The sequence below is a fragment of the Lynx canadensis genome, chromosome B1, assembly GCF_007474595.2.
Source record: "Lynx canadensis isolate LIC74 chromosome B1, mLynCan4.pri.v2, whole genome shotgun sequence".
In the NCBI taxonomy this organism is placed as follows: Eukaryota; Metazoa; Chordata; class Mammalia; order Carnivora; family Felidae; genus Lynx; species Lynx canadensis.
Genome location: NC_044306.2, coordinates 71,960,189 through 71,986,162, shown reverse-complemented (window position 1 = coordinate 71,986,162; position 25,974 = coordinate 71,960,189). Strand labels below are relative to the sequence as shown.

The 25,974-nt window shown below is 37.3% G+C and overlaps 2 protein-coding genes across 2 annotated transcripts in view; both read right to left on the bottom strand.

Annotated features, from left to right (window-relative positions):
- Positions 1–1,234: 1,234 nt before the first annotated feature.
- LOC115512986 (non-histone chromosomal protein HMG-17-like) lies at positions 1,235–2,320 on the bottom strand. The gene is given in 4 exon segments (XM_030314474.1): positions 1,235–1,422; positions 1,425–1,524; positions 1,579–1,645; positions 2,208–2,320. Coding segments are annotated over 4 exon segments (468 nt in total).
- An 11,380-nt stretch (positions 2,321–13,700) lies between these two features.
- ASIC5 (acid sensing ion channel subunit family member 5) overlaps positions 13,701–25,974 on the bottom strand; it is a 29,134-nt gene continuing 16,860 nt past the window's right edge. Inside the window, 4 exon segments of the mRNA XM_030314473.1 lie at positions 13,701–13,888; positions 16,294–16,385; positions 23,170–23,338; positions 25,774–25,830. Coding sequence (XP_030170333.1) covers positions 13,701–13,888; positions 16,294–16,385; positions 23,170–23,338; positions 25,774–25,830 — 506 coding nt within the window.

The window sequence follows — 25,974 nt, the reverse complement described above, 5'->3', positions numbered from 1 at the left end:
TGGGCTCTATGCTGACAGCATGGAGCCTGCTTGAGATTCTTTCTCTGCAACTCTCTCACTTACATTCTCTCTGTCTGTCTCAAAATAAATAAGCTTACACACACACACACACACACACACACACACACACACAAACAGTACACAACAACTTTCAAATTCCCTTCTTCAATGGACTACCAAAATCAGAAAGCCTCTATGTAACCCACTGAAGTCTTCATTTGATGTTCTGAACATCAAAGTGAAGGTTGACATTTCACATGTAACATGTTGTTTAACCACTTTTCACAAGTGGGTCCTGACTTTCAGGAAGTGAAATGAAAATGGCAGAATTACCAAGATCCACAAGCTAAAAAAGAAATGGTTTTAAGAGATGCCATCTCCGTGGTGACACTGCAAAGTCCAGATTGCCTGGTGTGCTGGGGACCACTTCCTGGGCTCAGGTCCCAACAGGTCTTTGGGTTTAAGGGAGTCAAGTCTATGGTGAAGGCAGAAAGGGAAAAGAAGTCATAAAAAATTGAGGAGGAAAGCTGGTAAACGCAAGTAAAAAGGACCAGCCAGATGTCTGAGGCTGGACACTCCCCTTGCATGCTTTTGGCTTCTGCCATCTTGCTTGCCTCTTACATCAGCCAGCAGCCAGGAACCGGAAGCTTGATTATACTAGTCCTGCCCAACCCGGAAGCAAATATAATAACAGATCTGTAAAACCCGAGCCAGAGGCTAGGCCTTTGAAGGTAACTCTGCCGGCCAGCAGCGGTGCGAAATAAACAGTCTTTTCTGATTTCCTGAGTGTGTGCTTCTTGTCCCTTCCTGGGCACCAAGTATTTGCTGTAACAAAATGAATTTCAGTTTTTCCACACCACCAGTGTTTGTGCCAAGGTGTCTAATGTGTGTCAACATCAAGGAATCCCCCATTCCTGGGAACCAAGAGGAAGTTTCTCAAAACTATAAGGCAAAGGCGTTTCACCCCTGTATCAATCCAGCTTCGGAAATATTCTATTAGTGACATGGGCCCTTTCCCCCAACAAAATGAAGCTTTCTGTAGACTACCAGTATAGTTCAAAAAAAAAAAAAAAAAAAGAGAGAGAGAAAGGAAGGAAGGAAGGAAGGAAGGAAGGAAGGAAGGAAGGAAGGAAGGAAGGAAGGAAGAAGGAAAAAGAAAATCCTGCATTTTTATAAAACTTGGTGAAAAATAGTATTTCACCAGGAGTAAACAGTTGTCAAAAATGCACACACGTCACTTGGCGTCTCCAGGACCCTCACCTCCCTGTGCCTGGTATGTTTGGGCATCTCTGTTTTCCGCAGGGTTGTTCCTATCCTCACCAGTATTTGCTTTTCCCTTTTCCTCTTTGGGTACCTTCTCTCCTTTCTTCACAGGGGTCTTTTGAGGGTTGGGCTCTGGCTTTGGAGGCACAGAGAGCCTGCAGACCTTTTCTGTGGCTCATCCTTCACCTTGGCTTTCCTTCTGCTAGCATCCCCTTCAACGATTCTCTTAGGTATGGTGGTCGCGACAGGGGGATGTAGGTGCTGGTTGCGGGGACGCAGTGGCCCTCGGTTTTACCGATCCGGGGTTGTTCTTGCCTCTTCTTCACACAGCTCCACCTCCATTTTACTTAAAAGGAAATGGAGCACATAAAGTTTGGGTAATCTGCCAAAAGTCAAACAGAGAGTGAGTGGGAGAGCTAATAATTATACATGGCAACTAGGTGCCAGAATCTTCGCTTCTAAGCAGAATGTTCTGATGCCTAACATATTATAGGCAAGCAAAGCAGTTGGCAAGGGGTGAGCTTCTGATGAGAGTTTTAACATTAGATTATTATCTGTCAGGTGATAAAGTTCTAGTTGGACAAGTGTGCAAGGAGTGTGGGGGAGATATGACAGGTGGTTTTAGCCCTATACCTTATGACTAATACTGAAAGGCAGGATTTGGAGGGCTGGGGCACAGGCAGGTGACAAAAGCAGGTCCAGAGAAAGAACATGTGATAAAACTCAGTGTAGGTCACAAAGCAACAATCATAAGGATAGAACAAGAGGATCATATATGTAGTAGGAGAGATGTCGTGATAGCAATCAGGCCTTCTAAGTATGAAAGGCTTATGCTCTGCCTGAAAACCAGATTTGCCTCAAGTTTTCAGGTTGTGGGACTGTTTAATTCCAATAGTATGCTTTGATGGGCCATAAGAGTAAGGATAGAAAGTCATTTACTGTACCTTTCCATTAAGGCATTTTCTAAGAGTGCGGACTCCTTGGATGTGGAGGGAACCCTCTGAACGTGGCCAACCTCACTCTCATGCTCCTCACCTTTATCGACTAGCAACTTCATTTTATTTGTAGCAGTTGTTGACTAAAAGAACTTTTACTGACTTTCTTTCTCAAGTCTTCTAACAAGGTCTGCCAGAAATACAGGAGACCCTGGTTTCCCATCCTAGTTTAGGTCTGTGCTTCCATTGTACCTGGGCATAATCCACTGCCATTCTTCTGTCTGATAAAATTTTGATGGCTTGTTCTCTTATCAAATAGACTATGAAACAATGCATGTCCAAGACTGCATCTCCATCCACTCAAATCCCCGGCAGCCAGGCTAGAGCTTTGCCAGACGGCAAGAATTCAGGATTGTCGATGTCCTTCTTCCAGGGGCGCCTGGGTGGCTCAGTCGGTTAAACATCTGACTCTTGGTTTGGGTTCAGGTCATGATCTCTCATTCATGGGATCGAGCCCCACGTTGGACTCTGCTTGGGATTCTCTCTCTCCCCTCTCTCTCTGCCCCTCCCCCCACCTCCCTCTCTCAAAATGAATAAACTTTAAAAATAAATGACGTCCTTCCAAATACTAGAGAATCTACTGGGGAGGAAGAATGATATTTGCGCAGTTTCTAAAGCATCTGTGTTTTCCACTTAGCAGTTTGTTCTTTGTGCTGACTGTGGAGTTATTTATTGAAACAGCCTTCTCTTCACATACACATGCACATGGATGGTTAGTACCAAGCTGCAGTTTGAACAAAGCTTCACTGAAGATATGAGGGAAGAGATCAGATGGGAATAGTTGCAAAAACAAAACAAAACAAAAAAAAACAACCAGAAAAAAATGTAACATTAAAGTTCATTATTATTCTCAGGTGTCTGAATTTCACTGATTATACTCAATCACAGCAATCCAGCATTAGTCAAAAGACCACTCAGAATCTCTGCCATCTTGTCTCTTTGCCAACTTCTGGTGTCACCAATTCTCTGTTGACCACCTGGAGGAATTGTCTATTTCCTTTTAATCTCAGTGGAGGGCGGGGGGAGGGGCTGGGGGAGTAGGGAGGATGACAATTTATTATTATTTTAAGGGAAAAATTTTAAATTGTTAGCAATTATCCTTGCTATCAGATAAAATATTGTTGACATATATGAACAGATCTCATCATTCATTCAAGGGTATATGCATATTTTCTTCTAAATGGTGCCATCAAAAGAAGACTTGATTAGCAAAAGATATATATGATGGATTTATTTTCATATAGCTCCAATATATATACTCAATTTGACTACTGCAGTAAAATGCTATTATTAGAGCATAAGTATTTTATAATCCATTTTATTCATTTAAATTAACCTAGATTTCCCCATATATACCTTCCACTCTCCCCACTGGCACAAGTGTGTGTGACTGTGTGTATATGTGAGTACATGTATCTTAGAGAATTTAGAAGATGATATTAGCCAGATTTAAAACAGTAATTATATGTACCTAAAGAAAACTGACTCACACTTAGATATAAAAATTTGGTTTTTAAAATCTTGAAACTTTAACTGGATATTCCTTGACTTTTTATTTTTCCTTAAACAGAACCAAAACCAGTAACAGCCTTATTTGTTTACTTGTTTCTGTAACTCCCTAATAATATACACATTTTGCTTTTTCATACGGTTGTAAGAGAAAAAAGTGGAAAAAGATGCCAACATGTCTCGATCTGTGGGCTTGAAATAAGAGAAATGCCAGGCAGGTCCTGAGCTCACTGCTGTCAAGGTGCTGGCTTTCAGTGTTAAAATTCATCCTTGAAGCTCAAGGAAGATCTCACAACGCTCACTGCTTAGCTCTTGCAATGGTGCTGATTCAAAGGTTTACTCAACTTTTGTTGCTATATTTTCCCTTTCGTTTTTAAAGGAATTTTAAATTAGATAAAATTTGTATTGCATCGTAAACCTATATTTAACAAAAAGGCAAAGTCTTAACAAGTTTCTAAAACTTTCAAAAATATGAGATCCCAACAATTTTGCTAAATAATTAGCACTTCAATCAGTATTTTGTATATATAAAATATTTTATTGTCTTCAACCTTTTCTTTGTGTCAAAAGAAGAAAAATTATTCTGACCTTCATTCTAGAACTAAAGCATCTATTAAGTTATTTCGGAAATTTAATTACCCAATATTTTTCTCAAAATTTTTAAATGTCATGACCTGGTTTTGCCCATTTACTTTTCTTTTTTCCCCTGGTAATTTTTTTCAGATGTTTGCCATAGGCAGCAACTACTTTAAGTGAAAAGAAAACAAATCTTTCTCCTGGTTCTCACTCAGTAATTTGGGAATTACACATTATTTATATGGGATTGTATATCTTTGTCTACATTTTAATGACTGAATTCAAATAGATTTTTCAATTACTATCTACTGCATTATTTTAATCACTCAAAAATCATCAAATTGTTAAAAATCATTTCTAAAATGTTGCTCCTTATTAAAGCACAAGTTAAGCTAAATAACAACAAAAGTATCAACACTTTAACATCACTAACATCAAATAATATTTCCATAATGGAAAAGTACCATTCTCCAGGCATAAATTATTTATGTGGCCAAACTTGACTGAAAACAAATATCGTCATGACACTGAAATATGAAATCTTTATTTGTTATTCCACTGTGAGGCATGATCTATTGGGGGTCACCAACAGAAGTGTCCACAAAATAACATTTCTTTACTAATAGACTACCAAAATATCCCCAACTCCCAACGTTGTAATGTATGTATATTTCTCTTCATGTTTTTATGTGTGAATTCTTCCCTTGGGAGATTATACACATGAACAGACACACACTTGTATGTATGTATGTATATATATATAGAGAGAGAGAGATAGATATACACACACACTTTTGGAAGAAATACTTATATATTTTTTGAGATTTTTATATATGATATATGTGATACGATATATACATAATATGAATACATAACATACTGCATAATATTAAATATATATTATATGTAATATGTATTTATGTTTTCAATAGTAAAATTTCTGGGTCCTAATTAATGTGTAAATTTAATCTGCCTACTACTTGGATAGAATCTGTCAACATTACTATTGGCATTGCATGGAGATTCCCATATTCTGTTGGTATCATACAGCCTATTTTTCCTTTTGATCTGCAACCACAATCTAACCACTCCGTTCAAGAAACGATAGTGTCTCTTCCTCAATTTGCTGCAGGGCAAAGATCAATTACCTTAGAGAAGAATTTAAGGATTCCTATAATCTAATCACTTCCTTTATTCAAAAGGATTTCTAGTTCAACTTGATGTCCTTTCCACTCTCTCTAAACTAATCTCCTTGATGTTTTGCAAACACACTGTACAAATCTGCAGCTGTAAGGTTTTGTTTCAAGCTTCTATGCTGAAGACCTTGCCTTCTCTCTGTTTATCCAAGTTCTACCAATCTGATCTGCAGGATTCAACTCTGTTTAGATATCTCCAAAACTGTGAATAGTTATTTCTCTTCACCTTTTCTGAACTTTTTTTTCAATAAACTTTCTGAAACTTAACCGTGTATTAGTATAGATGTATATATACCATATTATTAATATATATATGTACATATAATCATGTATTAGTTTTCTTTTCTCTCTGTCTCTTAAAACAAGAATGATTTAGTGGATTTTGTTGTAGGAAAGCTCCCTTTAGGCTCAGGAAGTTAAAGGGGCTAGCTTGAAGGAGATTTTAATTTACTTTTAACAGAGACAGAAATTTTGCCAGTGCCTTAGAGAGATGTGCTAATTTATTGAGGACCTCCAAATGGTCACTGACAGAGTTCATATTTAATTGAATGGTACACTGTGTTTTGGTAACATGAAAATTTTAAATTCATTTAATACTCAATCTCCATGAGTATGACATCAGGGGGGGATTTTGGCTTAACTTCTGAAAATACAGCCTCATCCTGGGATCATTGTCTACTCAAGTTTCATTTACCTTTCAATCCATAATTAAAACTCTAAATCTTTTATTGTAACGTACAACTGCAGTGGAGAGATGAAAAATCGTCTTTCCGTACCATATCTCAGTTAATATTATCATGTTATTTATCAAACCGTCCCCAAAAGATTTCTTTCTATATAAAAATGCATCCCCTGCTACAAAAACAGTTACCAGAGGCCACTGCTCACTAAACTTCAGGTTCCATCTGGGATAAGAGGAGCAAAATTCTAGAAGCAAATTTCCAACAACATAGGTTTTCAGGTATCACTTTGAAGCTCTGACCATTTTCCTCTCCAACAATCTGACATCTACCTCCTGAGCAATTGGATGTACCATGGGGAAGGTTCTTTGTTGATTCATGGCATTTTGGAGAGGAAATAGCACTGATATATATATATGTGCTCTTACCAGAAACATGTCATATTTTAAACTGTACAGGGTTTCCACAAATGTATTCCTCTAGCCTGAGTCTTCTCTGTATGAATATGATAAACATGGCTTGAAAAGCAAAACCCAAAAGATGATTCCTACTTGCTCATTTTGCAGGCAGTTTACCAAGGGCTGCCAGTTAATATCTTTTCTTCAAATACCTCAAATAGCTTTATTGGGTCAACTTTATAGTTTGGCTTCAGGTCATTTTTCTGTCTCAGAGGAAAAGCACATCAGCATGAATCATGACCCATGACCATACCTGAAAGAATTAAGAGTACTAGGTCTCTTGTTCTGAGCCCCTCTCTATGGAACAGAATGACAGTATTCTTTCCCAAGGTTATTTGTCATTTATGTGCTCCTTTTCCATATTCCACAGCTTCTGCCTATCTGTTTTTCACCTGGAGACTTGATCTCTCTAGGCTATAGTTTCATATGCAGCCATGCCATCAACCCCTCACAGGCAAGTAGCAGAAATCTTAGTGTTCCTTTTGTCCATTCCCAATAAAGTGTGCTGTTAGAAAGGGAAAGATTAGAGGACTATCACTACACAGGCAGTGGGCCAGGACTTCCAGTTACTCCCAGGTGAGCCACATAGTGTGGAATCTTCATTCAGTCTATTTTTCCCCTTAGAAATATTTATACTTTCAGAGAAATTGGTATTATGGCATTGATTATTTGCATGGTGGCTCTTCCCTCTTCCAGAACATACAAGTGCAGTCCTCGACCTGGTACAGCTAGACACAGTAGAATAAGAAAGATATTTTTGAGGTGAGAAAGTCAGATAGTATGTGCTTGCATCATCCTCCAACATTCATTCTCATCCCCATATACTTTACAAAGAATGCTTTGCAAAGGTGCTCCTCCGCTATCCCTTATATTCAGATAAAATCTGAATTTACCCATGAGTCGGATCAGCCTTTCATACCTCTATCACACTCTTTCCATTTTTAATAAAGGTTTTTGATTCCAGTTTGATGATGGTAGGAGATATATTAAGTCCATATGATGTTAAGCTTCTTAGCTCATTTTGCTACATTAGCAGCAATGACATGTCTCCTTGATCTGTGAAATGCAGTTGGTAGAATCAAATAGAAACACAATCTGTTGTTCCAAATCTTTGAGGGGATTGACTTCAGTCAAAGGGTAATAAAGCCCAAAGTAGTAATCATGCCTATTCCAGTCAGAACCTATTTGAAGTCACATGGGGTCACTGGTAAGAGTTCCCCTAACCTATCTGCTAGCTATTGTCCTTGAGAATCTTACCCAAAGCCTTGTAATCTTTTCCTCTTGGCATTCTGGGAAGTGTTTTATACAGGAGAAAAGAATGTCACTTTTATACCCATCATTGAATAGTTTAAACATCTCTGCATTCTTATATTTCATATACCAAGTAGCCAGCTTCAGGGGCCAGAACAAGCCTCAGACTTTGCATTCCAAATTCCTTTTGAATCAGCCACTAGGCTTTTCCCAGATAGACATCTACATGACCCATTTAGATTTTTCTTCAGAATTCTTACAGAGATTTCTAAAATTTCATTCTCCATAGAGAGATACTCCTAATTGTCCTAACTGAAGGCTCATTTGATTGGACACACAGCAAGGCTATTGACAAATTCCAGTTGTCTATGAATATCCAAATGTTATTCTGGTGGTGGGAGTCCCATGCTTCAGTATCCCCAAGTATAATGTCTTCTATTATGTCCATTGTGTGGACTTACTGTGCCTTCTTCAACCAAAGATTTATTCACAGGGTGAATGAGGGCTCATTTCTAAACTGACTTACATCTTTCAGTGAAGAATTTTCCATCAGTACACCAAGAAGCTTGTTTTGCTTAAACAGAGAGGAAATGATGATTTTTGGGCCATTCAGTAATAGGAGCGCTCCATTTTGGGGATTTTGTCATGGCCCTAAATGCACAACTACAACCTGTTCTTGGATGCAATATATTCCCACCCTTCCCTTCCTTCAGAGCTGCCATTGAACATGCTTCTGTAAAGACCATTTCCATTTTATCATACAGTCCTTCCGAATTGTTCTGTCTTTACTGGATGGCGTCTCTGACGTTGCAGCTAAATTGGGGCTTAGAATTATTTGATGTGGTTCTATCTCCACTAAAGCCTGGTAACAGATCAATGATTGACTCCTATGAGGATCATCTGTAGTTGCTGCATTCAGTGACTTGCAACCCTAAACTTCCACTATTTTATGCTGAGATGCAATATTAGGCTTCTGTCAGGGAGACGATAATCTTCACACATCTATTTGACAATATTTTCAAAATTATCTGTGCTTTTTTTAAAGTTAAAATATTGACTGTGGATGAAAATTGGGTAATTCTAAAGGTTCTCACTTATGACAAAATGGAGCAAAAGGTTAAATTGACTTACTTAAGCTACAAGCCATTAATGGCAAAGCCCTCTATTTTATGGTAAGTGCATTCCATTCCTATCAGGTATAGGCAATGCCACAACAAAATGTTTTTGTTTTTCTTTTTTGCTCTCCAATGTGCAATTTCTTATTAATGCTTATGTCATCCACTGCAGCACCAATGCAACCTCCAAGTTGTTCTTTCAACTTCTGGATATTGCCTTACATAGCTTCAAGTTCCTATGTGACCTTGTCCCCTTTCAATAGGAGGGCTATGTAAAGGGCCCAAACATTTATTGATATCCACTATTATTGGCCTCAGGGTTGTATCACTGGAGGGTTTGCTGGTTATCATGTCACAAGCCTAGAGTTCTTTGCACCCACAATATTTCAAATGCTTCAGAACTATTCCATTTTTCTGTAGGTGCACAGACTCTGTATTTCCATCTTCATCAATTCCCAAAGAGGTAACATTTAAAATTCTGCAATTGTATGTTTAATTATATTTACATTTAAAACATTTGGGATTGTGTATTTAAAATTCTCTGATTTTTGTTTGGATGCTGAACATGGCAACCAACCAAAATTAATATTCATCCTGAATAGTCTCCTCCATTCCACGATGTTTACCATTCCATTATTTGTCTCTTGATCATTTAAGCAAAGAAATGAAGAAAGCAAGGATTCATTTGCAATTGATGGTACTTTTCAGCCAAGTGGTCCAACTGTCCTCTGGCCTGTTACTGTATAATACTGAGATGGTACATTTGTAATAAAGTCCTAAATAAGTAGCCTCATGGGGCACCTGGGTGGCTCAGTCACTTAAGCGTCCCACTTTGGCTCAGGTCATGGTCTCACGTTTTGGGATTTCAAGTCCCACATTGACTCTGCTGTCAGTGCGGAGTCCATCAGATCCTCTGTCCCCCTCTGTCTGCCCCTCCCTTCACTTGCTCTCTCTTTCTCTCTCAAAACTAAATGAACATTAAAACAAAATAGCCTCCATAGTACACTATGTTTCCAAGTTCCCAAAAGAACTTTGAGCAGAAATGAGGCCCATTTTGTTTGCATGTTTGTTTCATATATCAGTCTCGATTTTACCTTGTTTGTGTTTCATTTTCCTTTCTCTTTCCTCATCAGTAATTTAACTTTTACAAAAGTGATTAACAGACACAGCAGCCTCCTCTTTTCTATCATTTCCCCTTTCATTCATCTTCTTTATTTCAATCAATTTTGCCATTTTTCCAGAGGTCAAAGCTATATCAGGCAAAGTCTATGGATGAGATTGGTCTCTGCTTAATCTGTTTTAGAGCTTTTGCTACTTTTAACCAAGGGTAAGATGACAACCCTTAGGCATCAAAATCTCATGAAATCCATAATACCTATTGTTTTCCCAAAGTAATTCTGACCTATTGATTTAGGGGTCCAAAAGCTACCCCTTATACTGCTTGTGTTGCTCAATTCTCTTTACTGACTCTATGGTCTAGGGTCTCGGAGCTTAAGTCTCAATTACAGGAAGTGAGGCTTACATTCTGACAAGTTCTGTTCTTAATCAGTTGCTTCTTTTATTACAACAATCCTTATGTAATTTCTTTTAAACAGTATATATTTGTAATGTTTAAAGCATAGGAATATCGGAAGATAAGTTAGTGAAGGTCATGTGAAATACTTAAAATTTGTTGTAATTCAGGATTCCTCAAGTCCAAAACATAGGAGTTATCTCAATTATATTTTGTGACTTTCTCATTTTATGTTAGGCATAGGATAATGTTTGTGGAGTTTTTCCTGATGGATTCAAATCAGTTAAATATTTTTTCAATGTGTTGAAAAAAGAGTAAGAATAGTATCTCCTTGGTTTCACTTAACAAATTTGAATAAGTAGAGGAGAAAAGAATTGCAATACAAGAAGTAAGAAGCTGTCCTGCAGTAAGCCTGAGATTCAGCCACACTAATATTAGCACAACAAATGATTTTTCACAACGGTCACAAAACAAAAACAAAACCAAAAATAAACAAAAAAAAAACTCATGGCTTTGCAGCCAAATATTTTATGCTAGATTTTGGTCCACAGGGCAGAGAAATGAGTTACTTTTCACTCTGCAGTATCATCAGTCTTATATTTTCTGTTTATTGGTTTATTTACCTTATTTATTTCTTATTTCTTATTTTATTTCTTGTTTCTTTATTACCTTATATGTTTCTCCACTTCTCATTCTCCTTTCCACTACAGGCAATCTTTCTGATGTGTTTTTATGTAAATATTTAATGTGATATTTTTGTTTACTTTTTAAATATGTGTTCTCTTAAATTTTTTTTTTTCAACGTTTATTTATTTTTGGGACAGAGAGAGACAGAGCATGAACGGGGGAGGGGCAGAGAGAGAGGGAGACACAGAATCGGAAACAGGCTCCAGGCTCCGAGCCATCAGCCCAGAGCCTGACGCGGGGCTCGAACTCACGGACCGCGAGATCGTGACCTGGCTGAAGTCGGACGCTCAACCGACTGCGCCACCCAGGCGCCCCTAAATATGTGTTCTCTTAAAGACATAACATACTTGCTCTGTGTGCATGTGTATTCAATTTACATAAACTATTGCATTATAGAGTTTTGGAGTCTTATATATATATGTTATATATATGTTATATAAATTATAATATATATGTTACATGTATATGTATGTGTGTGTATATATATATATATATATATATATATATATGTATGTTAAGTTTATTTATTTTGAGAGAAAGAGAGAGACACTGGGGGAAGGCAGAGAGGGAGGGAGAGAGAGAATCCCAGAATCGCCATGCTGTCAGTGTGCAGCCCGACGTAGGGTTGGATCTCACAAACCTTGAGATCACAACCAGAGCCAAAATCAAGTCAGATGTATAACCAACTGAGCCACCCAGGTACCCCAGGAGTGTCTTATATTTTAAACTTTTCTTTACTTAACACTTTATTTTTTAAATTTATCAATATATCAGCATTTGAGGGGAATCACATTTAATCCATAGGGTCCCTCTGCTGCTTAGTCTTGCATGGCATGTACCCACACCATTGCCGTAGGTCTCCCCAATGATAGCTATAAGGATGAAGCAGCTTCTAGCCTGTCACATCTCTGGGAGAGAATTTCTCTGAAGTATTTGTCATGATAGGGATGGCCAGGTCATGAGATAAACATATTCCTCATTCGACTGAGTCCTAATTGCACTGGCCTTATCTCCACAACACTAAGCACTTGCTTATAAATAAACTTGAAAACAACACCTTAAAACTTTTCAGATGTTATTCTCATGTGGCTGGAAAGGAAATGAGACCTGGCAACACTAGAATGAGTTTGGGGTTAGAATTCTATGACTTGTTGATTATTTCTTAAATGTTTTTGGCAAGACTTCTGAATAATTCACCATTGATTGAATATTCTGAGAGGCTGAAAGCAGGTTGATTGATTAAATAAGCACATGGAGATATGTGGAGAAACTGACAAAACACTATGTACTCCCAATATACCAATATACCAATAAAGTTAAATAAATTTAACTTTATTTTTTTTTTAATTTTTTTTTCAACGTTTTTATTTATTTTTGGGACAGAGAGAGACAGAGCATGAACGGGGGAGGGGCAGAGAGAGAGGGAGACACAGAATTGGAAACAGGCTCCAGGCTCCGAGCCATCAGCCCAGAGCCTGACGCGGGGCTCGAACTCATGGACCGCGAGATCGTGACCTGGCTGAAGTCGGACGCTCAACCGACTGCGCCACCCAGGCGCCCCAACTTTATTTTTATTTTTTTTTTTTTCTTTCCACGTTTTTATTTATTTTTGGGACAGAGAGAGACAGAGCATGAACGGGAGAGGGTCAGAGAGAGAGGGAGACACAGAATCGGAAACAGGCTCCAGGCTCTGAGCCATCAGCCCAGAGCCTGACGCGGGGCTCGAACTCACGGACCGCGAGATCGTGACCTGGCTGAAGTCGGACGCTTAACCGACTGCGCCACCCAGGCGCCCCCCAACTTTATTTTTAAATAGATTTAAATATCCACCTGTATAGGAAATACATAGAGATTCCTGCTCCTACAAAAGTTATACAGTTATACAGTATAACTTTCCAGACAAAGTAAAATAAAATTACGTTGAATTTCAGTGAAAATAAATATTTTCAGAAATTTTGTAAAGCACAGATTGCACATATTATTTCCAGAATAAAAAAGTATCTTTTCTCCTCACATACAGTTCATTTACCAGGTCCAGTTTGCATTTTTAGATAGGACATAAGAACATAAAGGACATAGAATGTCCTTTTACATTATACATTCATTCATTAAAAAAAAATTATGAAATGCCTACTACACCATCTCTACTGTTGTAGGTGCTGGAATTCGATGTTGAAAAAAAAATAGTACCTGCCTGCTCTCTCTCTCTCTTTTTTCTCTCTCTCTCTCCCTGTATGTGTATGCATGTATGTGTATGTGTATGTGTGTGTGTGTGTGTGTGTGTGTGTATACACATAAGTATAGACAAAGATAAAGATGTATAAAGAGATAGATACCTATAGTGGCTTTTATTGAATTCCCAAAATATAAGATAAAATTACATAACAGTGAATTAGTCATGAAGAAATTTGTAGGTATTATGAAGAGAAAAGCAAAAGCTTTTGTCCTATGTGAACATTAGTGTTCTTCTATGTGATTTCTCTTCTTCAGATGATGCTGAGGTGGAGGAGACCCCTGGGTCATTTGAGGTATCTTCAGCAAGAACAAAATGCACATCCAGTAGAAATTGGTGAATATATATTCAATAATTTCTATAATTGTAATCATGCTGGCCCCACAAAATAGGTCCAGTTGGCCACCAACATCTGATGTAATAAAGCCAATAATGAAATCAAATAAATAATGTGTCTTTTATAAAAGGCACATCAAACATTACTAGAATTTAAATTATTTGAAGCTAATAGATTAACCATAGTTGATACTATATGAAAATGAATTAGTTGTATTATGTTAAGATTGGTATAAATAAAGTAATAGAAATTAATGACATCTTAAAATAATATTTATGTAAATCATCTCAAAAAGGTGAGAGTTACAGAGAAAGAATTAACCAACTGATGACTTGAGAGAGAGAGAGAGAGAGAGAGAGAGAGAGAGAAAGCAATTATAAAATCTGTTTCCAAAAATATAACTCAAAGATTTTGGAAGATAATAAATTGAGGCAAATCAATAAAACATCCTAGACAATTACAAATTCATTTCCATGTGCTAAATGAACAGAAATGTAACATTCAGGTGACTAATTGAATGATGATGTTTTCCAGAAACAATTTGTGAAGCAATTTGTGAATTCTAGCGTCCAAACTATTTCTTTTTAAGAACTTGTAATATTTCATCTAACTAAAATATGTTAACACAGTATTGCCTTCTCTTTAAGAAATTTTTAAAATCTATATTTGTCTTTATTGATTGTGCTTAGTTGTAGTAAAATGTGACACAAAATTTGCCATATTAATAGATTTTAAGCATGCAGTTCTGTGGCACTACATACATTCCCACTGTAGTGCAGCCATCACCAACGTCCGTCTCCAGAACTTTTTTATCCCCCCAACTGAAACCCTGTACCCATTTAAAAATCTCTCCAGTCTCCCATTCCCCCCAGCCCCTGGCAACCACCATCCAACTTTTTGTCTCTGAATTTGACTACTGTAGCATTGACTTCTTTTTTTTAAATTATTTTTTAAAATGTTTATTAAAATTGTTTATGTTTATGTTTATTATTTTAATAATAATAATGAGTGAGGGAGGAGTAGAGGGAGAAGAAGACACAGAATCTGAAGCAGGTTCCAGGCTCTGAGCTGTCAGCACAGAGTCTTATGCGGGGCTCAAACCCATGAACTGCGAGATCATGACCTGAGCTGAAGTCAGTCTCTTAACTGACTGAGCCACTCAGGTGCCCCTGTAGCACTGACTTCTTAAATAGATTACATTAATAATCTTTTTCTCATTGCCTTGGACCATTCTTAGAATCATGCTATTTTTTGTACAGTTTGGTAGTGAAATATAAGTTGCCTCTAGACCTTTGAGAAATTTGTATATTTCCTCCCCATTTAGGGTCTTAGCTGCCCATGTGTGATTGCTGTTATTTTGCCTGATTGATACTCTCTACTGTCTCCTACATCACTTCCTGTAAATATGCAATAAGATCTACAAAATCAGCAATTAAATTTGTTAAGGACATGAACAGACAATGCTTGTAACTTAAAGATTGAATTTTACTTGAGTGCTGATTCATGGCGGCACATGTACCCCAATGTTTATAGCAGCACTATCAACAATAGCCAAATTATGGAAGGAGCTCAAATGTCCATCACCTCATGAATGGATAAAGAAGAAGTGGTACATATATACAATGGAATACTACTTGGCAATGAAAAAGAATGAAATCTTGCTATTTGCAACAAGGTGGACGGAACTGGAGGGTATTACACTAAGTGAAATAAGTCAGTCAGCAAAAGACAGATATACGTTTTCACTCATAGGTGAAAGTTGAGAAATGTCACAGAAGATCATGGGGGAAGGGAAAGAAAAAAATATACACTTACAAACAGGGAAGCCAGCCATAAGAGACTTTAAATACAGAGAACAAACTAAGGATGGAAGAGAGTGGCGTGGCAGGGGGATGGGCAGGACAATCGGTGGTGGGCACTGAGGAAGGCACTTGTTGGGATGAGCACTGGTGTTTTGAGTGAGTGGTGAATCACAGGAATCTACTTCCGAAGCCAAGAGTGCACCATGTACACTGTATGTTAGCTAACTTGACAATAAATTATATAATAGATAAATAAATAAATAATAAATTGGAAGTACAAAAAGATTAAATTCTACTCACTCAGTCTCTTCTTTTCGCTCCAGTCTGAGTGGAGTTCTGTGTGGATGTCTGAGATGCTTATCTACTCAGAAGCAGGATTGCTGAAACACTCTATAATAGTCAGTTGCTTGGCAGGGAGGAGTGCCCGGTGTCTGAAATTAAAGCAAGATGCTGAGTTCGAATATGAATGTCAGCCTTTTTTGGTGAAACCCGGTGTGAGGCTTACTGGATGTGTGTCTAGGGAGAGAGAAAGTGTCAGATTTAAATGACAGACGAAGACTAGCACTATCACTTCTCCGCTGAGAAGCTAAAACCTTAAGTACAAAAGGAAAAAAAAAAAAAAAAACAACCTGAGAGAAAATGTCTTAAAAATTGAAGAACAAGTAAATTAACACTTACCAAGTAACTCAGACACACTCACTGCCTTTTGCTGCTGAGTTATCTTATAGTATAAGTCACTGTAGTTTATTTCAATGTTCACAAGATTCTCCCTGGGGATAAAAACAGAGTTAATCTGGCTCAAGATTGTCAGCATTACTTTTAATGCTTATTTGATGAAATTAATATTCATTTTTAATTCAGTTGTCACTTAATGTTGAATTAAACACAGCACTGTAATCACAATAGCTTGTTACATTTGGAGGGTACTCTTGCCATGTTGGTATTTAAGGAGAAGAATTGTTCCCCAGATCCAATAATTTTTCTATGGCTTATTCCTGAGAAAACTGGAAAAAGACATTAAATGTCAATATCTATTGAGTAGATTGGAATATTTACAAACAGTTAAGTATGTGTCTGATCTGAATTCAAATCTTGTCTTTTGTTACTTGTGTGATCCTGGAGAAACCATGTGGGTTTCTGGAACCTTGGTTTCCTCATCTGTAGCGGGGATTTTAGAGTCAGGATTGGATTGGATTGGATTGGATTGGATTTAATTTTTTTAATGTTTATTTTTATTTTTTAGAGAGAGAGAGAGAGAGAGAGAGAGAGTGAGTGGGGGAGGAGCAGAAGAAAGGGAGACACAGAATCCAAAGCAAGCTGCAGGCTCTGAGCCGTCAGCACAGAGCCTCACATGGGGCTTGAACTCACGGATTGCGAGATCATGACCTCAGCCAAAGTCAGACACTGAATTGACTGAGCCACCAGGCACCCCTAGAGTTGGGATTTTAAAGCTATGTGAGGAGAAATTAAATAATGTATGTAAAGAATTGGCATAGAATCTGGTATATACTGGGTGTTCAATAAATGGCAGTCATTTATATCATTAATATATTAGGGCAGACTGTTTTCCTAGTGTCTTCTAGAAATCTTTACTTGAGACCAAAGTGAATAAAAATTATTTTAAAATATCTCTTCAGATAGCCTTGGATGCCCTCACACTCTGTCCCCACCCCAGCTCAGACCTTACTTTGAACTTGAATAACATATCCAGTTGTCTTATGGTATTTTTCTTTGAATGTTCAATAGGTATTTCAAATTGAACATATTCCAAGTCAAACTCTTCACATTTCCTCCATTTATAAGGTATTAACAATACACAGCCAAATCCATCGGTAAATATTTGCTTTACCTTCAAAATATGTACAGAATCCATCTCACCTGGATTTTTCCAATAGCTTTCTGACTGGTCTTTCCACTTCCAACTTTAATGTATTTCACTGCAATATCTACATATCCTATTTTCTTCACACAATGATCAAAATAATACTTCTGCAACTAACAAATCATATCACTCTTTTGCTCAAAACTTCCTAGATACTCCCCAGTATACTCTAAGTAAAACTCCATGGCCCTACCTCTGTCACCCACCCACTTTGAACTTTCTCAATTCATGCCCTACCATCCTTGGTCATTGCTTATACTGCTTCCTGCCACACCAACCTCCATTGTGCTCTATCCGTACATGAGGCATGCTGTTGGCTTAGAATCTTCCTCTGCATTTGATTTTCCCTCCTGCTGGAATGTTCTTCCACCATTTATCACTGAGGCTAATTCTTATATCTCCTTTAGATCAGTAGTTTTCAGAGTGTGGTCATAGACACTTAGGGGTCCCTGATATCTTTTTGGGGGGTTCATGAAGTCAAAATTATTTTCATAATAAACAAACATATCATATCATGTGATATTTTCACTGTGATTGTTATTTCAAGAAAGCTAGCAAACTGGCAAACTATGGTTATTCAGACTATGATATTTGATGGACATTGTCACAGAAATGAACACAATGACTTGTTGCTTCAATAGCTGATAAGATTTGTAGTTAATGATAAATTTCAAGGGGCACCTGTGTGGCTCAGTTAAGCATCCAACTTCGGCTCAGGTCATGTTTCACAGCTTGTGGGTTTGAGCCCCATGTCAGGCCCTGTGCTGACAGCTTGGAGCTTGCTTCAGATTCTGTGACTCCCTCTCTCTTGGCCCCTCCCCCATGCACCTTCTGTCTCTCTCAAAGATAAATAAACATTAAAAAAAATTAATAGAAAATAATAATATAAATTTTGAGCCTAGGTTTTAATGTGACAGTTAGAATTTTGGAGAATTTGTGTCTGCTATGATGAGCTTGACAACTCCCCAATTTTTAAAGACTTTTCTGATAAATAATGATATTAAAATGAAATATTATTATATAATAAAATGGATCAATATTTGGAAGATCTGCACAACTCAGAGAATTTTTTCTTTTTTTTATGCTTATTTATTTTGAGAGAGAGAGAGAGAGATAGAGCATGAGCGGGAAAGGGACAGAGAAAGAGGAAGAGACAGCATCCCAAGTAGGCCCTGTGCTGTCAGCATGGTGCCCAATGAGGGGCTTGATCCCACGAACTGTGAGATCATGACCTGAGCTGAAATCAAGACTCTGATGCTTCACTAACTGAGCCACCCAGGCGCCCCTAGAATTTTTCTAATGACCAAGAAATAACGTTCAAAATCATTCATGGATGAAAGATCCATTGAAAGTACAAGACCAAGAGATATTAATATATTTAAGTACAAAAACTTCATTGAGATGTTTTGATATATCACTGCTTTCAAATGTCAGCTTTCCAGTGCCATCCTTGCCTCTTCCTATCCCATAAGAGATAAACTGATAGGAAAGCCCACGCACTTTCTCCTTTGGTACCTGGGAAAGTTCAAACCCTTGGGATTTCTAAGCCAAGTCTTAATTCATAACCACATTGCAAGGCAAAGGTGGCTGCCTCCCCTTGTTCTCTCAAGCCAACAGAAGATCTTCTTGGGAGACCCCAGGGACTTCCCAGAAAGTCTCATTATATGACTATGAATTTTTTCATACTCCCTTGATGCAAGTGTGGCATCATGGGTCCCAACATCCAAATCAGATTTTGAGTAGAGAGTTAATTCCACTCCCCATGGGGCAACCACAAGATGCGTATTATAATGAACATGTAAGAAACTTCACTTGTTGAGCTCTGATGTGTTATCAAAGAAAAGTGTCACATATCCACAAAAGCTATTAAAATATGCCTGTCTTTCCCAACTACATATCTGTTTGACCTAAGGTTTTCTTCACAGTCTTCAACCAAAGCAACATGAACCAACAGATTAAATGAAAAAATGAGAATCTAGCTGGCTTCTATTAAGCCAGACACTGAAGAAATTTACAATATTCTAAAACAATACTACTCTTCTTCCTAAATTTTATGTTTCTGAAAATAGTTATTGTTTATAAAAATCTTTTATCTAATGTTGCCATAGAGTAATTTATTATTACTGTTTCAAATGAATTAATAAATAACATTTTTCTAGTTTAAATTTTCAATATGACAAATATTGATACAACTCACACAAATTGGACTCTTCAGTAACTTCTAAGAATGCAAAGGGACCTTGAGATCAAAAAGTTCGAGAACCACTGCTTTAGATCTTTGCTCAACTGCCACCTTCTCAGGAAGATCTTACTTTATTGCAATCCTCAACCCTAAGAACAACTCTTCCTGACTCTGGCTTCCTCGGGCCCTTTTTCTGCTTCCTTTCTCTCCACAGCACTTAGCACCATCTGATATGACTATATATATTTATTGTTCATCTTCACCCCAGTGGGAATAAGTGCAACAAGTCAGGGTTTTTGTCTTTTGTTCAGTGAGGTAAACTTAATGCCTAGAACACCTCAAATCCTGACACAGAGTAGGTGCTCAGTACATATTTGTAAAATGAAGAAATAAGGGAACAAATTGAAGATGAAACCAATAAGCTGAGGAGGAAACCAACCACCTGACGATTTTTCAGATGGCAACAATAAGAATGAATCCTATTAGCAATGTTTCTTGGAATTATGTGGTGTTTTCTCATATATCTAAGGAACATGGCTGTAAATCACTCTCCTAATTGTTCACAGAAATCAATATTCCTAAGTACACTTACTTCAAAATATATCAATAATATGTTTACTTAATTTCCACTGGTTTAACCCAGGGTGACAGGAGAATGTATTTTATTTAAGTTGATAATCAGGAGGTACTGCCATATTTACAAATAATAAAACAGCTGCCAAAGTGAAGGAAATAATAAAGTCTTGGAAGTCCAATAATTTTAGCAATACTGCAATATTCTTGCTCTCCATTGTGCTCCTAATTTGCATGTACACTGATAATATTGTTTAATTTCCTAAGCACAAGCCTCATAACTGTTTCCAGTCATTATCCATCGGTGTTTTTGAGAGAAGATAAATTCATCCCTTACAAAATAGTGTGACATTTATTCTGCTTCTCACAGGCATGTGCCTTGCCTAGTAATTTGGCTCTCATTGAATCTATGCTTTTTGAAGATAATGAAATTGTTTGGGATTTAAGTCCAAGAATATTTGTTTGTGTCAGGGGAGGCACAATTATAACATATTTGGATTTTAATAACAGTAAGGAGATCAACATAAAAATCGAGAGTATACTGCGTTCACAAAACACTAAATAAGGACTTCCAGTTGCTTGAGTACGAGTGCTGTATTAAGGGGAATGAATTAGTTTTGCATAAAACAAACAATTTCATACAGTTTTTGCTTGAAAAATTGTCAAATTAAAACAGAACAATTCACAAAGTTCATTTGTTTTGCTAACGGAACTGGCCTGGATTCAGCCAAAATTTATCTTTATATTCACTTGCAAACTGCCTACCTTAGTCAAGCTAAGCTTCCTATCATCTTTCTAATGGGGTTTGGCAGCTGCCACATGAGGCCCTGGATTGGTCATAGTCTGAGGTTGGCTTGTGTGCACGGAAGAAACACAGACAAGTCTTCATGTATGTTGGAAGTTGCTTTGTTTCCAATCTTACCGCGGCTAAGATTTCACATCTGCTCTCCTGGCATTTGTGTTTTCTGATTTATTACTCTTTGATTTCTGGTACCTGTGCCCAAGCCAGTTTCCTAATTATATGTGTGGTTTCTAACCACCAGCTCCATCTATGATTTGGACACCCTGCATTCCGCTGCCTCAGTTCAGCGACTCGCCCTATTCCTCGCAGTAATGGCCTCAACTCTTCACAACCATGTGAGGTCCTCACATATCCATTGTGTGATAAGATTAATTGGAAAGAAATTTATAATAATCTAAGTTTTAGGGAAAAAAAAAACCTCTCAATGTTCTCTAGGATCATCTTCGTTATACATGGGTTCTTTCCTGATTCACAGATATGTCTCCAAAATCATGCCTACATTCTTTGCATATTAAATAATGATGAAACTCGGGATATCTCTAGCAGCCAAAAGTCACACAAAGTACTCTTCTTGGTCATATTTTAGTATAACAGAAATAATACCATACATAAATCACTTTCACATATTAAAATGGAATACAAAGAGACATCTGTACTGGATACAAAACCATTAACAGAGATCATTGCAAATTTTCTAGCCTTTTCTTCTTCTTATCTGCTAAGTATTTGAAATCATACCTTATGAACCCTGTCTTGATGAAAGTACTTTCTCTTCCTGATTTAAAAATGTTTTAAATGTTTCTATTTAATTTCTGAGAGATAGAGAGAGAGAGAGAGAGCGTGAGCAGGGCAGGGGCAGAGAGGGAGAGAGACACAGAATCCGAAGCAGGCTCCAGGCTCTGAGCTGTCACCATAAAGCCTGATGTGGGGCTCAAGCCCACAAACTGTGAGATCATGACCTGAGCCGAAGTCAGACCCTTAATCGACCCAGCCAGCCAGTTGCCCCGCTTTCTGATTTTTAAAGATCACTTTATTGTTTGGGTATTTACGTGGGGAGAGTATTTTATTTTTTTCATTAAAATAAATACCAGGATAACACTGGATTCAAAACACGCTTTTACCGTTAGATACCCGGCTGTGCAAAAGTAAATCAGCTTTTAATTAGTTAATATATTTTAATTATATTAAATGAAATTGCAAACACCAGTGTATTATGTTGCTGTTTCAGGTGCTCAACTTAAAAATATAAACACGAAACAAAGAGAAATGTTAAGGCTGCTCCCTGATTTTAAAAGAGTTCTCTATGAAGTTTGACTTGCAATTTCTAATGGTGTAGCAGAAAGAGACCTAATTTAATCCTCAGTTAATGAAACTTGGAAGTATATATCTTTATGGAAAAATACAAGGAATCTGTGGTCATAAGTCTTGGGCATAAGTTCTTTCTGTGCCACTGACTACCTTTATAGGACATTTACATGAGATACAGTGTGCTTCAGTTTCCTTACCTGTAAAATGAGAAAAATAATTTGTGTTCCATCAACCTTACAGTTATTAAAACAAACTATGTGATATGCAGGTAAGGAGTTTTCACACTTTAATTTTTTTAACGTTTATTTATTTTTGAGACAGAGACAGACAGAGTGAGCAGGGAAGGGGCAGAAAGAGCAGGAGACACAGAATCTAAAGCAGGATCCAGGCTCTGAGCTGTCAGCACGGAGCCTGATGCAGGGCTTGAACTCACAAATCGTGAGATCATGACCTGAGTTGAAGTCAGACACCCAGCTGACCGAGCCACCCAGGTGTCCTGGAGGTTTTCATACTTTAAAGCATCAACTAATATTAGTCAGTACTATTATTTTCTCCAGTTGGGTCAACAAGGGTGAGATCATGAGCAAATTACTCAAGCAGGCCTCATTTTAGTTTTCACACAATTAAAGGATTCAAGGGCATGACCTTATGCACTTTTAAAATTCTAGGTTTTCATTGTTAATTGAGTGACATAAGTCTTTGCCTCCTTTGATTGATCAGAATTTTGTTTTCTCGGCCTTTAAGAGTTTTGAGTAAACAAAATATTCGTGCTGATTTCAAGGAATTTACAAGACTAAAAAAGATTACCTGATATATTCCTGACTTTGATTTAACTTCTTGGAAAGATATTTCAAAGCTTTTTGACTTGGAAAAATAGAATAAGAAATAGTAGCAGGGTATTCTGTTTCTTCACAAGGAACAGGGCAGCTAGAATTATGTTTTCCCATTGTACATGATTCCTTAACTTTAATGTAGTCTGAAATGAAAATCAGGACAGGATATTGAGAAAAGGGGATCATTTCACAGTTGGGAGGAAAGAGCTTTTTAAAATTTTATCATTTGATTTTCAATGCTAAAAACGTGGTTAACAACTTCTATCATCACTGTCTTAACAAATGGTGTTTATATTTTATATTTTAACATAAATACAGCGAAGGAGACAGAATATGAAACATAGGAATTATTATCTTTTAAATTCATTGAGTCACTGGCTTCTGACCTTTGTGAGAAATGAGAAGTTTTTTCTAGAAATTCTTTGGGTTTATCTCCATAAAATAGTACGCATTTGGACAGGAGAAAGATGGAAAGTTGTTTGTGTGACCTTATATCACTTTGAGAGGAACTTTGAAATATAATCCTGAAAGCCAATGACTCAGGTTTAAAGCAAACTTATCCTGCGGTTTATCTCAAGTTCTAACAGCGTAAAATACACGGCTGGGTGTTCAGATTATCTTGTAGCTGTGGACCTAGTGACTTCTGACTCAACCACCGAGGTTCTCCGTCCTCTGTCTTGTCTTGACTTCTGTAGAGCAATCAGGCTATCGATGCAAATGTATCCTTGAAAAATCCCCTGCAGGAGGTGGTATTTGTCTCCAGCTTTCCTTTGGACCACATCCTGGTACCCAATCTCTCTGCTCCTCACTCTGGGTAAATATTCCTTTCTTGTTCTTCCCTATAGTTTTGCTACTGAAACTCTTTGTTCTTGTGAATGCTTTGTTTACCAAGACTCCCTGATTAATGGCAAACTTTGGGTTTCTTCTCCAGAATCTAAGTATGATACTTCTTCAGGGCATGACTTTTGCTTGCTTTCTCTAGTTCTTGATTCTGGTAATAAACACCATCCTTTCCTTCAACTCACACAAACACATCCACTCACACACACATGCTGTCATAAGCACACATTTTTCTGTGTAACCCATTATCACTCCACACTCCCTGAAGGACTGCATGCATGATTTATTTCCCCAAACTTTCTCTCCAGCCTCCATCAGGGATAGGAAATCATAAGAAATTTGCCAACGTAACTCCTAACTCCACTGGTCAATAATCTGACTTCTGCATATTCAGCTTGAAAGATATTAAAAAATACATCAGGTTCCTTCTACCCCTATCCATTCCATGAAATATTTTACAACAATGGAAAAGAAACTTCTCATTCTATTCCTGGTGTCCTGGAGATATTTCCACAATGGGACAATGGGATAGAACAGCAAGTTTTATAGAATATTATTCTATTTTAATTTTAAAAAGCAATGATTTACCATCACAAATACAAACCTATTTATGTGGAAAAAATAAAAGTAGAATATACTAGAGTATTAACATTGGTTCAGAGTTAAGATAAATAATATGAAAGTAAAAAAAAAATATTGCTTAAAAAGAAGTTGTACCCAGTAAAGGTGGCGTGTATGGTATTGGTCTCATTTGCATAAAAAATTTATATAAGCATTTACGTATAATGCGGTGTATAACAAAATGAATAAATGAGAGGATGGTCACCTAAATAATGATAATAATTCTCAGAGTGATGCAACTTGTACTGATCTCCGCAAGACTTTTCTCTGTTCTGTAATGTTGGAACTAGTCACAACAAGCATGCTTTATTTATTTAATAAGAAAAAAAAAAGCAAGGCTATTTTGATTATACAAAACTATAAAATTTAAAAAACACAAAATTTGGAAATAAAAATCACGCAGTGCCTGGGTGGCTTCCTCAGTCAAGCATCTGTCTCTTGATCTCAATTCAGGTCAGGATCTCACAATTCATGAGATAGAGCCCCACATTGGGCTCTGCACTGACAGCACAGAGCCTGCTTGGGATTCTCTGTCTCTCTCCTTACCTCTCCCCTGCTCATACTCCCTCTGTCTCTCAAAATAAATACACTTTTTTTTTAAAAGAAAACAAATAAGAATCAAAGCTTTCTGCTGTGACTTTGTCACTGAATATCTGCTTTTCATAAGAATTTTTTAATGTCTATTTATTTTTGAGAAAGAGAGAGCGAGAGAGCATGCAAGTGGAGGGAGGGCAGAGAGAGGGAGACAGAGAATCTGAAGCAGGCTCCAGGCCCTGAGCTGTCAGCACAGAGCCTGACATGGGGATTGAACCCACACACCGTGAGATCATGACCTGAGCTTAAGTCTGACACTTAACCCACTGAGCCACCCAGGTGCCCAGGTCAATGAATATCTTTAATTCAGGTGCATCTTGAATTCAGAGGGTTTTGTTTTGTTTTACTGTCTATGTCTATATAAGCTACTGTTCCTAATTTTAAAAACATTGAAAAAGTTCCTCTTTACAGTCTCTATTCTGTTTCATCTCAGGACTAGCCATACTATCGTTTAATGTCTTGTATCACTCTGAGCAATTGTCATATAAATTGTGAGAATAAAGAAATAAATTAAACCACTTACCAAGTGTAGGTGAAACACAGTTGTAAAACTTTTGTAGGTAACACTCTATCCCATTTCCTTAAAAATAATAAATCTAAACATAAAGACTTTACATTTCATGAAATAAGTGACCTAATGACAAAAATATATTTTATCCATCCATCTTGTTGTTTGCAAAACAGCGAGAACAACAACAAACTATGAAACCATGCTAATACTTAA